The sequence below is a fragment of the Podarcis cretensis genome, assembly GCF_951804945.1.
Source record: "Podarcis cretensis genome assembly, chromosome: 4".
Classification (NCBI taxonomy): Eukaryota; Metazoa; Chordata; class Lepidosauria; order Squamata; family Lacertidae; genus Podarcis; species Podarcis cretensis.
This window is the reverse complement of record NC_137173.1, coordinates 1612964-1625672: the sequence shown is the minus strand read 5'-3', so window position 1 is coordinate 1625672 and position 12709 is coordinate 1612964. Positions and strand designations below refer to the sequence as shown.

The window sequence follows — 12709 nt, the reverse complement described above, 5'->3', positions numbered from 1 at the left end:
TCGTCTTCTGCATGTGCCTTCTGCAGAATGCATCAAGAATTGTACAGATGAGCTGCTAGGTGTGTGTGTGTGTTTTGGAAGGCGCCTGTGCGTGAATTTGTTTTATGTGTGTAGATCAGTGCACGCTGACCAACGCACAGTCTTCTCAGTAGGGCTCTTTTCCGATGGTATGAAGTAGTCACGACAAACCAGTAGATTCCTATCTGCTGCAGCCCTCATCCGCCTTCACAGCCATTGTAACATACCACTAGTTATCATCCACCTGTTCTGCCTTTGAGGACTTCTTGGATTATTCTTTGTCTAGCTCCTTCCCTTTGACCTCACCACCTTGGGTGACCCTGCTAGGAGTATGAGAGTCCCGATGGCTTCGCTCACAAGGGTCATAGGAACATGCAAGCCCACTCACCACGACAAGGTGATGATCCAGCGAGTGCAGATGCCTGATGATCGTCTTCCAAAGCAGCTACTCTATTCCGAACTTAAAAGCAGAAAGCGTAATGCTGGTGGTCAACAAAAGAGGTTTAAAGACTGCCTCAAGGAAAATCTAAAAAAAATGTAATATAAACACTGACAACTGGGAAACACGGGCCTATGAGCGCTCCAGTTGGAGAACAGCCTTGACCAAAGGTGCCATGGACTTTGAAGATGCTCGAACTCAGGACGCAAGGGAGAAATGTGCTAAGAGGAAGGCACGCTTGCCAAACCCTCACCGGGATCAACTCCCACCCAGAAACCAATGTCCCCCCTGTGGAAGGACATGTGGATCCAGAATTGGCCTCCACAGACACTTACAGACTCATTGTTAAAACCATGTTTTAACTTGGCTACGAGGGGCCGCCAAAGAAGAAAGAAGAGGAAGAGGAAGAAGAAGACGATGAAGAAGAAGTGGGGTGTGTGTGTGTGTGTGTGTGTGTGTGTGTGAGAGAGAGAGAGAGAGAGAGAGAGAGAGAGAGAGGTGTAACATTTATTTTGTGCCAGTAATATGATATTTGGTGCAGTGCAGTGAGGAAGGTCTTGTCCAGAGGATGGAAAGGTAAGGATTGTTTAGGATGAGGGAACTCATGGAACCATAGAATCATAGAATCATAGAGTTGGAAGAGACCACAAGGGCCATCGAGTCCAACCCCCTGCCAAGCAGGAAACACCATCAGAGCACTCCTGACATATGGTTGTCAAGCCTCTGCTTAAAGACCTCCAAAGAAGGAGACTCCACCACACTCCTTGGCAGCAAATTCCACTGTCAAACAGCTCTTACTGTCAGGAAGTTCTTCCTAATGTTTAGGTGGAATCTTTTTTCTTGTAGTTTGGAACCATTGCTCCGTGTCCGCTTCTCTGGAGCAGCAGAAAACAACCTTTCTCCCTCCTCTATGTGACATCCTTTTATATATTTGAACATGGCTATCATATCACCTCTTAACCTCCTCTTCTCCAGGCTAAACATGCCCAGCTCCCTTAGCCGTTCCTCATAAGGCATCGTTTCCAGGCCTTTGACCATTTTGGTTGCCCTCCTCTGGACACGTTCCAGTTTGTCAGTGTCCTTCTTGAACTGTGGTGCCCAGAACTGGACACAGTACTCCAGGTGAGGTCTGACCAGGGCAGAATACAGTGGCACTATTACTTCCCTTGATCTAGATGCTATACTCCTATTGATGCAGCCCAGAATTGCATTGGCTTTTTTAGCTGCCGCGTCACACTGTTGGCTCATGTTAAGTTTGTGGTCAACCAAGACTCCTAGATCCTTTTCACATGTACTGCTCTCAAGCCAGGTGTCACCCATCTTGTATTTGTGCCTCTCATTTTTTTTTGCCCAAGTGCAATACTTTACATAGAATTGTAGAGTTGGAAGGGACCACAAGCGTTGTCTATTCCAACCCCCTGCGGCTCGTCAGGCACAGGAAACGGTTTGGGAAAGGAGAGAAATGCATTCTGTTTATCTAGCTCACTATCCCTCTGTCTTTGGAATGTTATCACCACCCATTGTCTTGGGGGGGGGGGAATCAATAGAAATGCAATATTCAAATTCTAACCCTAAAACAATCCACACCAAGCGTGACTGATATAATGCTATCATAGAGCAGCATAAAATCACTATAAAGTATTCTATCATATTGGAACTGTGTGTGAAAAAATAGTAGAAATAATACCCTTCCCCCCTTCCCCCCTTTTCTTCTTCCTTTTCTCTTTTCTTTTTTTGTGCCTCCTTTTTTAGCCTTTCTCTTTTTGATTTGTTAAGAAAGAGATAAAGAGAAAAAAGTGTAATATGAATACTTCAGTAAGTTAAAACCGATGTTGTGTAATTTTTCTATTACTATTTGTATATTGTTAAAATCAGGTTAATTGTAATGAATTGATGTAACAACTACTGTGGTTTTTCCCTTTATTATTGTTGAATTCTAAATAAAGTATTCTTTTTTAAAAAAAGAAATCAGTATGAAAAGCTTTAAAATCCAAAGGGGAGAGTAAAAGAGGGCTGCTGTTTTTTAAGCTGAAATGCATGAAAAAAATGAGTTTCTGAAAAGCCTAGGAGGATAAAAGCTCCCCACCAGGCCCCAAAAAGATTCCAGCACACACACCAGGAGAGCCTAAGTAAGTATTTTGTTACTTGAACCGCTGGACGGTGGAACAGACCATAGCTGTCAACTTTTCCCTTTTCTTGCGAGGAATCCTATTCGGAATAAGGGAATTTCCCTTAAAAAAAGGAAAAAGTTGACAGCTATGGAACAGACTCATCCAGAAGGCGGCAGACTCTCCTTCCTTAGAGGTCTATAAGCAGAGGTTGGATGGCCATCTGTCAGAGATTCCTTAGCTGTGATTCCTGCACTGCAGGGCGTCAGAATAGAGGACCTTTGGGGATCCCTTCCACCTCTTCAATTCTATGAAGTGGTAACTCTAGGACCTGGCCTCGGGTGGCCTTGCCTCAGAGCAGAAGCCCTGTCCCTTCCAGAGGGGACCTGAGGGCTGCAATTCCTCCTGGAGGCTTCTTCTGCCAGCTACCAAGAGCTTTGCGGGTGGCGGCGACATCATTGCTGACATCACTGGCGATGTCACAGTGACCCCCCCCCACTCCTTGATGTGCCTGCCGTGTGGAGAGCAGCTCCTTCGCTCAGGAGGAGGGAGGGAGGGAGGGAGGGGAGAGAAGAAGGTCCAGGGAGGGAGCGCCATCAGGCTTGCCATACCCCAGCGCCAGTGTATGGGGCAGCCAGCTGCTCTCCTAAAGGACCACAACTGCAGTGGCTGTCTTAGCGCAGTCCTGCAGGTGACTTAAGCAGTGCCGTCCTTCCCCTGGCACCTTCTCTGCCTAGCGAGACGCCTCTGCCCCGCTTCTCCCATGCAAGCCCCTCTTCCTCCTCCTCTTCCTCCTCCGTGCATCATGGAAACCATGGACAAAGACCCGGAAGGGCCCCCAGAGGCCTGCCCCATCCTCGCCTCCAACCCCAACTTCATCTGCATCACGGCAAAGTCCCCCAAGAGCAGCGCCCAGTTCCTGCTCCCAGAGCTCAGCACCATCCAGCAGTTCAAGGAGGAGCTTGCCAAGCACTTCTCCTGCGACACCAGCCAGCTGGTGCTGGTCTACTTTGGGAGGATCCTGAAGGACAAGGACACGCTCCGCCACTGCGGGATCACGGATGGGATGACTGTACACCTGGTGATCAGGACTCTCAAAAGGGACCTGGAAGACCCTCCGCAGTCTCCCTATGTTGCCGGGACTATACCACCTGCCCTGACACCATCAGGGGGCAGCCTTCCCTCCCCGGCATTCGGCTCGAGCTTGCGGGGCTCCTGGGGGTCCCCTGAGGCAGCCCCCTCCAGCTCCGAGTGGCAGCTGGTGCCCACCTCAGAGATGATTGTCGAGAAGGTCCGGCAGGTGATCCTGGCCAACCCAGAGATCCAGCAGCTGGCCCAGCAAGTCCCGGCCATCAGACACATACTCAACAATATGGACATCATGAGGGTGATCCTGGACAAGATGAGGGAGATTGTGGACCTGGCAAAGAACCCCGAGATGTTCCAGGACCTGAAGGCTCCAGACCAAGCCTTGATCAGCCTCCACGGCAGCATCCCTGGAGGGGACAACCCCCTGAGGCAGCTGAACAGTGAGCTACCAGAACCAGGGCTCAACTCCATCCAGGAGCTCTTCGCCTCCACCCTGGGGAGGAGCCATGGGTCCCAGCTGGAGAGCCTGGATCGTGTGGGCTCTCTGCCCCTTTGCCACAGCTCCCACAGCACCCACAGCACCTGCAGCGAGGAGAGCACTGCCGCCTTCAGCAGCCTGGCTCCCCCTCCAGGGCAAAGCTCCTCCATGCCCAACCTGCCGCCCACGTCCGGGGCTGGGGCGTTTGGCTTGGGCAGCCTCCCACCACCGGACGCCAGCGAGATCCCGAAGCTGATTGTCAACCTCTGCAACGCTTACACCAAACGCATGATCTTCTCCCTCATGCAGAGCGCCCTGCGGGCCGCAGAAGGGCCTCCGGTGGCCCAACAGGAGCAGGCGCAGCAGCAGGTCCTCCACTTCTCCCAGCAGATGCAGAGCCCAGAGATGGTGGCCGCCATGTCCAACCCCAAAGCCATCCAGGCCTGGGTGCAGATGGAACAAGGGCTCCAGGCACTGATGGCCGAGGCGCCTGTGCTGGTTCCCTGGTTCATGCTGCGCTTGAGAGGCTACTCCACGGGGGTGAGCCCCTGGGTCAATGGCTACCCCTGCCCGGGGTCGGCCGCTTCTGAATAAGACCACCCAACTCCTGGGCAAGCTTCAAATCTTCTCCCTCCCAAGAATAAACTTGCTGCGCCACCACAAAGCCCAGACAGACCCTTTGCCCACGGACAAGAGGAGGAGGCTTGGAGGGGAAGGGGTCCACAGTTGGGGGGGCCACCGGAGGCTGTTCTGACTGTGAGGGCGATGAAAAGGTCTCCTCTGGTAGGCTGGGGCTTCTGAAATGGGTTGACTTTAATGTCCACGCAATGTAATAAACAAAAGCCAACAGTCTCACTGCTCTCCTATTTTTTATTTTATTTGGAACCATTAATCAATTAATTTGCCGCATTTGCATCCCATCTTTTTTCTCTGCAGAATTCAAGGTGGTCACATGGTTCTCCCAGTTAAGAGTGGTGGACTCGTAATCTGGTGAACCAGGTTCGCTTCCCCGCTCCTCCACATACAGCTGCTGGGTAACCTTGGGCCAGTCACACTTCTCTGAGGTATCTCAGCCTCACTCACCTCACAGAGTGTTTGTGGTGGGGGAGGAAGGGAAAGAAGATTGTGAGCCGCTTTGAGACTCCTTAAAGGTAAAGGTACCCCTGACCGTTAGGTCCAGTTGCGGACGACTCTGGGGTTGCGTGCTCATCTGACTCTATTAGCCAAGGGAGCCAGCATTTGTCCACAGACAGCTTCTGGGTCATGTGGCCGGCATGACTAAACCGCTTCTGGCGAACCAGAGCAGCGCACAGAAACACCTTCGGGTAGTGATAAAGCGGGATATCAAATCCAAACTCCTCCTCCTCCTCCTCCTCCTCCTCCTCCTCCTCCTCCTCCTCCTCCTCCTCCTCCTCTTCTTCTTCTTCTTCTTCTTCTTCTTCTTCTTCTTCTTCATTTAATCCCCACAACAAGCCTGTGAGGTTAGGCTGAGAGGCAGCAGCTCTCACCTCCCGGTGAAGTTCATGGCAGAGTGGGGGGGATTTGAACCCTGCTGTCCCAGGTCCTAGACCAGCACTCTAACCACTGCACCACCCTGGTTCTCCTGAGAGGAGAAAGGGTTAAGCACGCCTCGCCATTGCACTCTCGGTCATGGCTGTGCCCCCCACTTGCCGACAATTTAGGAGTGAGGGAGCAAAGGAGGAGGGAGTGATATGGTCACAATGATATTTGGAAAGGGAAGAGTTGGGGTGACAGAGCCAATTCCTACAGAGGAGAGGCAGGCCATGAAGAGGGGAAGACAGAGACCAATTTGGGAAATGACTATATAGTTCTTAACAGGCTAAAAAGCAATGCCATGGGCCATCCACTCTTTGGGACACTGCACCTTTAAAAGGTGGGTCTTCTGAGTTCTAGAGGGGATGGAAGCCAAAAAGGGAAAACCTAAGAGGAGGATGTTTTGTTCCTGATGCTGTGCAGATGCCACAGAAAAGCAAAGAAGCAAAGGGGTGGCTATGCTACAATAAATGTGCTGTCTGTGGAAGCAGGCTGGCTGGTTTATTTCAACGTGGTTCCCATCTTCCTTCTGGGCATCTAGCAAGAACCAGCTGTTCTGTGCTTCAGATGAAGTTGGCTGCTGCCTAGACAACCTTATGCTAGAACCAGGTCCACATTGGAGCCAAACCACCCACTCATCCTCACATCATCGCTTGTGGGTTTCCCTGTGTTCCAGGCCTGCTCTGCAAGGCTGCTGTGGAGATGGTAAAGGTGCCCCTGACTGTTAGGTCCAGTCGTGGCCGACTCTGGGGTTGCGACGCTCATCTCGCTTTATTGGCTGAGGGAGCCGGTGTACAGCTTCCGGGTCATGTGGCCAGCATGACTAAGCCGCTTCTGGCGAAACAGAGCAGCGCACGGAAACGCCATTTACCTTCCCGCCGGAGCGGTGCCTATTTATCTACTTGCACTTTGACATGCTTTTGAACTTTTATTCTGTTTTTAAAGTTCTGTTGAAAGCTGCCCAGAGTGGCTGGGGAAATCCAGCCAGATGGGCGGGGTATGTATGTATGTATGTATAAATAAATAAATGAATGAATGAATGAATGAATGAATGAATGAATGAATGCCTATCTTCTCCAGGACTTCTTGCAGACAGTTGGCTCCTGGTGCTACCCAACCCTGACACTTCCATTAGAACTGACTTCCAAACTATTGGGAGTCTTGACTTTTCCTAGGTGTAAATCCCACTGCTGTTGATCATGCAAGAGGCCAAAGCTTGCTGGATCAGGCCAAAGAGGGTTCATCTAGCTTGCTGTCCTGTTTTCACACTGGCCAACCCAATGCCCCCGATGGGAAGCCCAAGAAGTGTAACTAGCCCAGAGTCACCCAGCAGCTGCATGTGGAGGAGTGGGGAAGCAAACCCGGTTCACCAGATTATGAGTCCACCGCTCTTAACCACTACACCACACTGGCTCTTCTTCCTAGAATTCAAAGAAAGAAGGGGATCCCTGAACGTGACATTGTGGTATCTCTGAAACCTCTTTGGGAAGGGTTGTTATTGAAAACTTGTGTGTAAGTATATTAAATCCTCAGCCACTTGGTGCCAATAGGGTGAGACTTTGGGGGCAGATATCCAGTGCCCCCTTCAACAGAACGAGGAGGAGGGAAGTGCAATTAGACCTGCACCAGGAGCTGGTACTTTGAGGAGGCTGAGGCAGACAGGGGCCATCATTGTCCTCCCCGAGATTGACCTTTTGCTGCTGCCAGCCTCCTCTGGAGTAAAGACATGGGAGCCAGCTGCATGCCCTCCCCTCTGAACTGCATTTAAGCCAGGCTCCTTGCAGAGCAGCAAGGCCAGTACCAGAAACTTTATTGTTGGTTAATTTACATTTTCACTTTGTATTTGTGTCCTTAAGCCTAATGGGCTGGGGTTTTATTTTGTTTTAATTGAATTGAATTTATTCTGTGTTTGCTAAATAGTTGACTTTTGTTATTTTGAACTTACTGGTGTGTTCTGCATTTCGTACGTTTGTATTCCCAGTGTTCTCCATTTTGATGTTAGGTGTGCTTTCTGTCAGCCCCTTTGGGCACAACACATTGTGGGAAAACGGCATGTAATAATAATAATAATAATAATAATAATAATAATAATAATAATATTTATACCCCGCCCTTCCCAGCCAAGACCGGGCTCAGGGTGCCTAACACCAAATATAAAAACAATTGATTGAAATACAGCTTGAAAAACAAGATTAAAATACATTAAAACATTAAAATGCAGCCTCATTTCAGTGGAAACTCACTCAAAAACTTTTTGGGGGATAAAAACGTCAAGTCTTCACCAAGGCTAACTATCCAGACTGGTCCTACATGGGCCAGAAAAAAGCCAGGGAAGTCCCCAAATAGGAGTTCCAACACAGAGGAGAAAGGAAAAAAGAAAGAGGGGGACGGAATCAAATTGAGTCCAAGCCAAAGGCCAGGCGGAATGTAAGTAAAAGCAAGCAATCCAACAAGTCTAGCAGAGGATGCCTGGCCTAATAAGCAAATTCCCAAGAACAGAAGAGGAGTGCTGCTCTTCTCACAGTGTCCTCAAAGCACCCCGTTCTCACAGTGACCACTCAGAGCCCCATGGAAAACCTGCAAGGAAAACTCCAGCACAAGAAAAGCAATACTCTCCCCTTCTGTGGCTTCTAGCAACTGGGATCCAGAAAGATTGCTGCCTTCAAATGTGGAGGACAGAGCACGGCCATCTTGGATGGTCGCCACTGATAGCCCTCAACTCCTCCACGAATTCATCTAATCCTCTTTTAAAGCCATCCAGGTTGATTGCCATCACTGCCTCCTGTGGCAATGAGTTCCACAGTTTAAATCTGTGCTGCTTTTATCTGTCCTGAATCTTCCAACATCCAGGTCATTAGATGTCATTGAATTTAGCAATGAAAGGAATGGCAAGACAAACTGTTAGGGTATATTGAACTGGCTAGATTAACAGAGCAATGAGAGATCACACTAGACAAGAGTTTCAAAAAGCATGGGGTGAAAGCAGAGAATACTTCACAAAACAGTGCCCTAAAATACATACCTGGACTTGTTTTGATTAATGTCTGCAGGAGACTTTGTGGATATTTCAGTTATAATTAGAAAAATCTTAATAATTATTCATAAAGGAAACAGTTTATAAGAAGTAAATAAGGAAGCCAGATACAGGATAAAGGAAGTCTTTTATTTGGTTGTTTGTATTGTTGTATGTTATGCTTAGGGACACGGGTGGCGCTGTGGTCTAAACCACTGAGCCTCTTGGGCTTACCGATCAGAAGGTCGGTGGTTCGAATCCCCGCAACAGGGTGAGCTCCTGTTGTTCGGTCCCTGCTCCTGCCCACCTAGCAATTCGAAAGCACATCAAAGTGCAAGTAGATAAATAGGCATCGCTCCGGCAGGAAGGTAAACAGCATTGCCGTGTGCTGCTCTGATTCGCCAGAAGTGGCTTAGTTATGCTGGCCACATGACCTGGAAGTTGTCCGTGGGCAAACACCGGCTCCCTCGGCCAGTAAAGCAAGATGAGTGCCACAACCCCAGAGTCATCTGTGACTGGACTTAACAGTCAGGGGTCCCTTTACCTTTACCTTTATGTTATGCTTATTGTATGTTGTGTTCATGCTTAATGAGGGTGGATTTCACTATTGGGGGTGGGGGGGTCTATGTTATGTTGTAAATAAAATTCCCAATAAAATTTTTTAAAAAGAAAAAAATTAGCAACGAAAGCACACTCCCCCCCCCCCGTCACTCCATTTAAGTGCACCACTGCACTCCCCTTTATTGGGGAGAGGGGCACCCATGGAGGCCTGGCCCACCAGGGCCTCCCCTCCTGGTTCTCTGTGAGGTCAGCGGTGACCTCACAGTCCAGGCAGCTTCACAGAGAGGCCATGTCTTCTGGCAGCAGCAGAGGGGAGAAGAGGAAAATGAAGGTGCCTGCCAGGTTGTGAGCAAGCGGAAGAGGAAGGCAACATCTCGCTGTTATGTGCGCTCTGGCCTTGGCTAGTGTTGAGACAAAGGGGGGCAGCAGCAGACCACTGGCCCCTTCCCACCTCTCGCGTCCTCTACGGGAACAAGTGGCGGCGTTAGCAGCAGCAGCAGCATCACCGCCACACCGGAAGGAAAAGAAGACGTCCCGCTTTCCTCCTTCTCCCTGAACCTCTGCTCCTCAGCAGCCATGTCCGAGAGCAAGAAGCCCCACGGGGCTGCCGCCGGCACCCGCGTCATCAAGGTGACCGTCAAGACCCTCAAGCGCAAGGAGCACTTTGAGGTGGCTGAGAGCACCCTGGTGCAGGACTTCAAAAAGCTCATCTCTGAGCGCTTCAAGATGCCCCTGGAGCAGCTGTCGCTGATCTTTGCCGGCGAGATCCTCAAGGACCAGGACACTCTGGCGCAGCACAAGATTGTCAGTGGGTCCAAGGTGCACCTCTTCATCAAGTCGCAGAGGAGGCTGTCGGGGAACCCCGTGCCCTCTCCGGGAAACACCGGCCCCACTGCCTTCCTGCCCGTGCCCCCCACAAGCATGTTGCTCTCCAGTGAGGCCTCCTCGGAGCACAGCCTTGACCTGTCCGAGTGGAGCAACCAGCCGGAAGAGCTGATGGCTTCATGCCACAAGCTGGTCGCGCAGACCATGGAGAACCTCTTGCTTCAGATGGTCACTCTGAACCTGGATGCCTCCACCTTGAACAACAACCCGCTTCTCTTGGGCTTCCTCGTTGGCGTCACTGGCATGAACGTTCTGGGCCTGAGCTCCATGGACGTGTCTGACATTGTGGGCGAGGCCCACGAACAGGACATGACCCGGCAAGAGCTCATCAGCGAGGTGATGCAGCACCCTTTCATGCAGAACCTCTTTGGCGACACCGAGCAGGTCAGGCAGATGATCATGTCCGTCCCGCAGATGCAGCAGCTGGCTGAGCAGAACCCTGAGATCAACCACATCCTCAACAACTCCGAGTTCCTGCGGGAGATGATCGACGTGGCCACCAGCCCGGCGGTGATGGACGAGATCATCAGGAACCACGACCGAGCCCTGAGCAACCTCGAAAGCATCCCAGGTGGGTACAGTGCCTTGCAGCAGCTCTACAACGACATAGAGGCCCCCATGCTGAACGCAGTCCAAGCCCAGTTCCAGGGCAACACGTTTGCCCCGTCAGAGAACAAGCCCCCTTCTGGGGGGATCAGCCCTCTGGCCCGGACAGAAAACAGAGAGCCCCTGCCAAATCCCTGGGCTCCTCAGTCCAACAACAGTGGTGGCGACAATTTCTGCAACAGTGACCTCAATGGTACCAATAATGATGCTGGTCAGGGCTACATCCTGCTTGCTTTAGGCCCGGGAGTCCGGCCTGAGCTGAGCAAGTCCGAAAGCATCCAAAACATGGTTCACCAACTCACAGAGAACCTGGAGTTCATGCAGAACATGTCCAATGCCCTCTCGAAACCCGATGGGCCTACCCAGTTATTCCTCAGCCATTGCAACTCCCCCGAGAGTAACGATGCTTCTCTGCCTCAAGGGTGGGTGCAGCAGCTCCCTGCAAAACTGGAGAGGTCAGAGGCCGCTGCACTGCTGACCAACCCCAGAGCGGTCCAGGCTCTCCTCCAGCTGCAGATGAGCCTGCTGACCCTGACAAGAGAAGTGCCCGATTTCCTCCAGGCCTTGACGGACCCGGACGTTGAGCCCGAGAGCATGGAAGACTCTGACGAGGGAGAGAGCCCGTCCTCGGAAGCAGGGAGCCTGATCTCGGCTGACGAAAGCCTGGAGTTAGAAAGCAGTGAATCCAAAGCAGAAGAAAGGAGACGGGGACGACGAAGAAGAAGAAGAAGAGGAGGAAGAGAGGATGAGGAGGAGGAGGAAGATGAAGAAATGGATCAGCAAGCTCCAGTGGTCCTCTATCAGATGCAGCTGCAGCAGCTCCAGATGATGGGCTTCCAGAACCAGGAACTGAACCTGCAAGCTTTAATTGACACAGATGGAGATATTGGTGCAGCGGTTGAAAAGCTTACGAACTCTCGTGCATCCTAGCAACAGATTTACCTTTGCCTCTTGTAGGGTCACCTGACACACTAAAGTCAGCATGGTGGATATTACAATGGCCTTGCCTCAGTGTTCCTTTACTCAGGCTGGGTTTTCTTAGGGGTGAGGTGGCTCTGCTTATAAGAGTCAGGGAAGGAAGACCTTACATTAAAAACCATCCTCAGCAGATGCCTGAAAGCCACTGAGGAAGTAGGTGTGTGTTGCGTCATCACCTTCGGGGCCCTTTCTGGCTCCCTCGGTCTTAGGGGGAACAGAGGAGTCCACCCTAGCTGGGTCCACCCTAGCTGGGTCCGTCCTAGCTGTCCAGAAAGCCCTTAGCCCCTCTTGGTCTCCTGCTGGCCTCCTGGAACTTCACTGACAATGCTGGAGGGATTTTTGGCAGAGGAGCTGCCTTGACCCAGGATGTCCTCCAGCACTTCAGGACTCCAACTGGGAAGCTGTTGTGCTGGTCTCAGCCAAAGCTCTGGAGCTGCTTCTAGCCTTCTCTTTCTCTCTCCTTCTGGTTGGCTTATATCTTTCTGTCACAGAGCATTAAGATACCCAGGACTAAGAGTTTCAGTGGGCCTAGTGGGCAAGGGCTTCAGTTCCTTTCGCCCACATCCCTTTGGGTGGCCGTGTGGGTGGGCACACAAAGCTGCTGAAGTGAGCAGCTTAGCTCCCTCAGAAGTCTTAGTTTGCTGGTGCCTTTTCCATGCTGCAAAACTTCCTGCTTGTGCAGACACTCTGCAGGGTCTTGGGACTGGGTGGGGAACTCAGCGCCAACCAGGGTCTGCACTTTGAACATCTTCCCATGAAAGGGGGGTGGGCATATCCTGTGGGCAAGTCCCTCTTGGGTCAGCATCTCTGCACAGAAAGAAAAGCCCCCAACAATTCACAGGAAGGTGTCTGGGCCCCCATCTGGGCTCCTGTGATGCTCCATCAAAGGCAGAACCAGCAGACGCAAGCTATGCTTGAAGGAGGCTTTTGATAAACTGGAGTGGCCTTTACTGGGAGCACCACCGCTTTCTCTTGCAGTA

At 51.2% G+C, this 12709-nt stretch overlaps 2 protein-coding genes across 2 annotated transcripts; both read left to right on the top strand.

Annotated features, from left to right (window-relative positions):
* The first annotated feature begins 3129 nt into the window (after positions 1–3129).
* LOC307214859 (ubiquilin-1-like) lies at positions 3130–4984 on the top strand. The gene has a single exon (XM_079973914.1). It carries the CDS (start codon positions 3329–3331, stop codon positions 4724–4726), a length of 1398 nt encoding a protein of 465 aa, XP_079830040.1. The 5' UTR covers positions 3130–3328; the 3' UTR covers positions 4727–4984.
* Positions 4985–9524: 4540 nt separating this feature from the next.
* On the top strand, positions 9525–11749 carry LOC307214791 (ubiquilin-1-like). The gene has a single exon (XM_079973798.1). The coding sequence runs from the start codon at positions 9837–9839 to the stop codon at positions 11679–11681; it is 1845 nt and encodes a 614-aa protein (XP_079829924.1). The 5' UTR covers positions 9525–9836; the 3' UTR covers positions 11682–11749.
* The last annotated feature ends 960 nt before the right edge of the window (positions 11750–12709 follow it).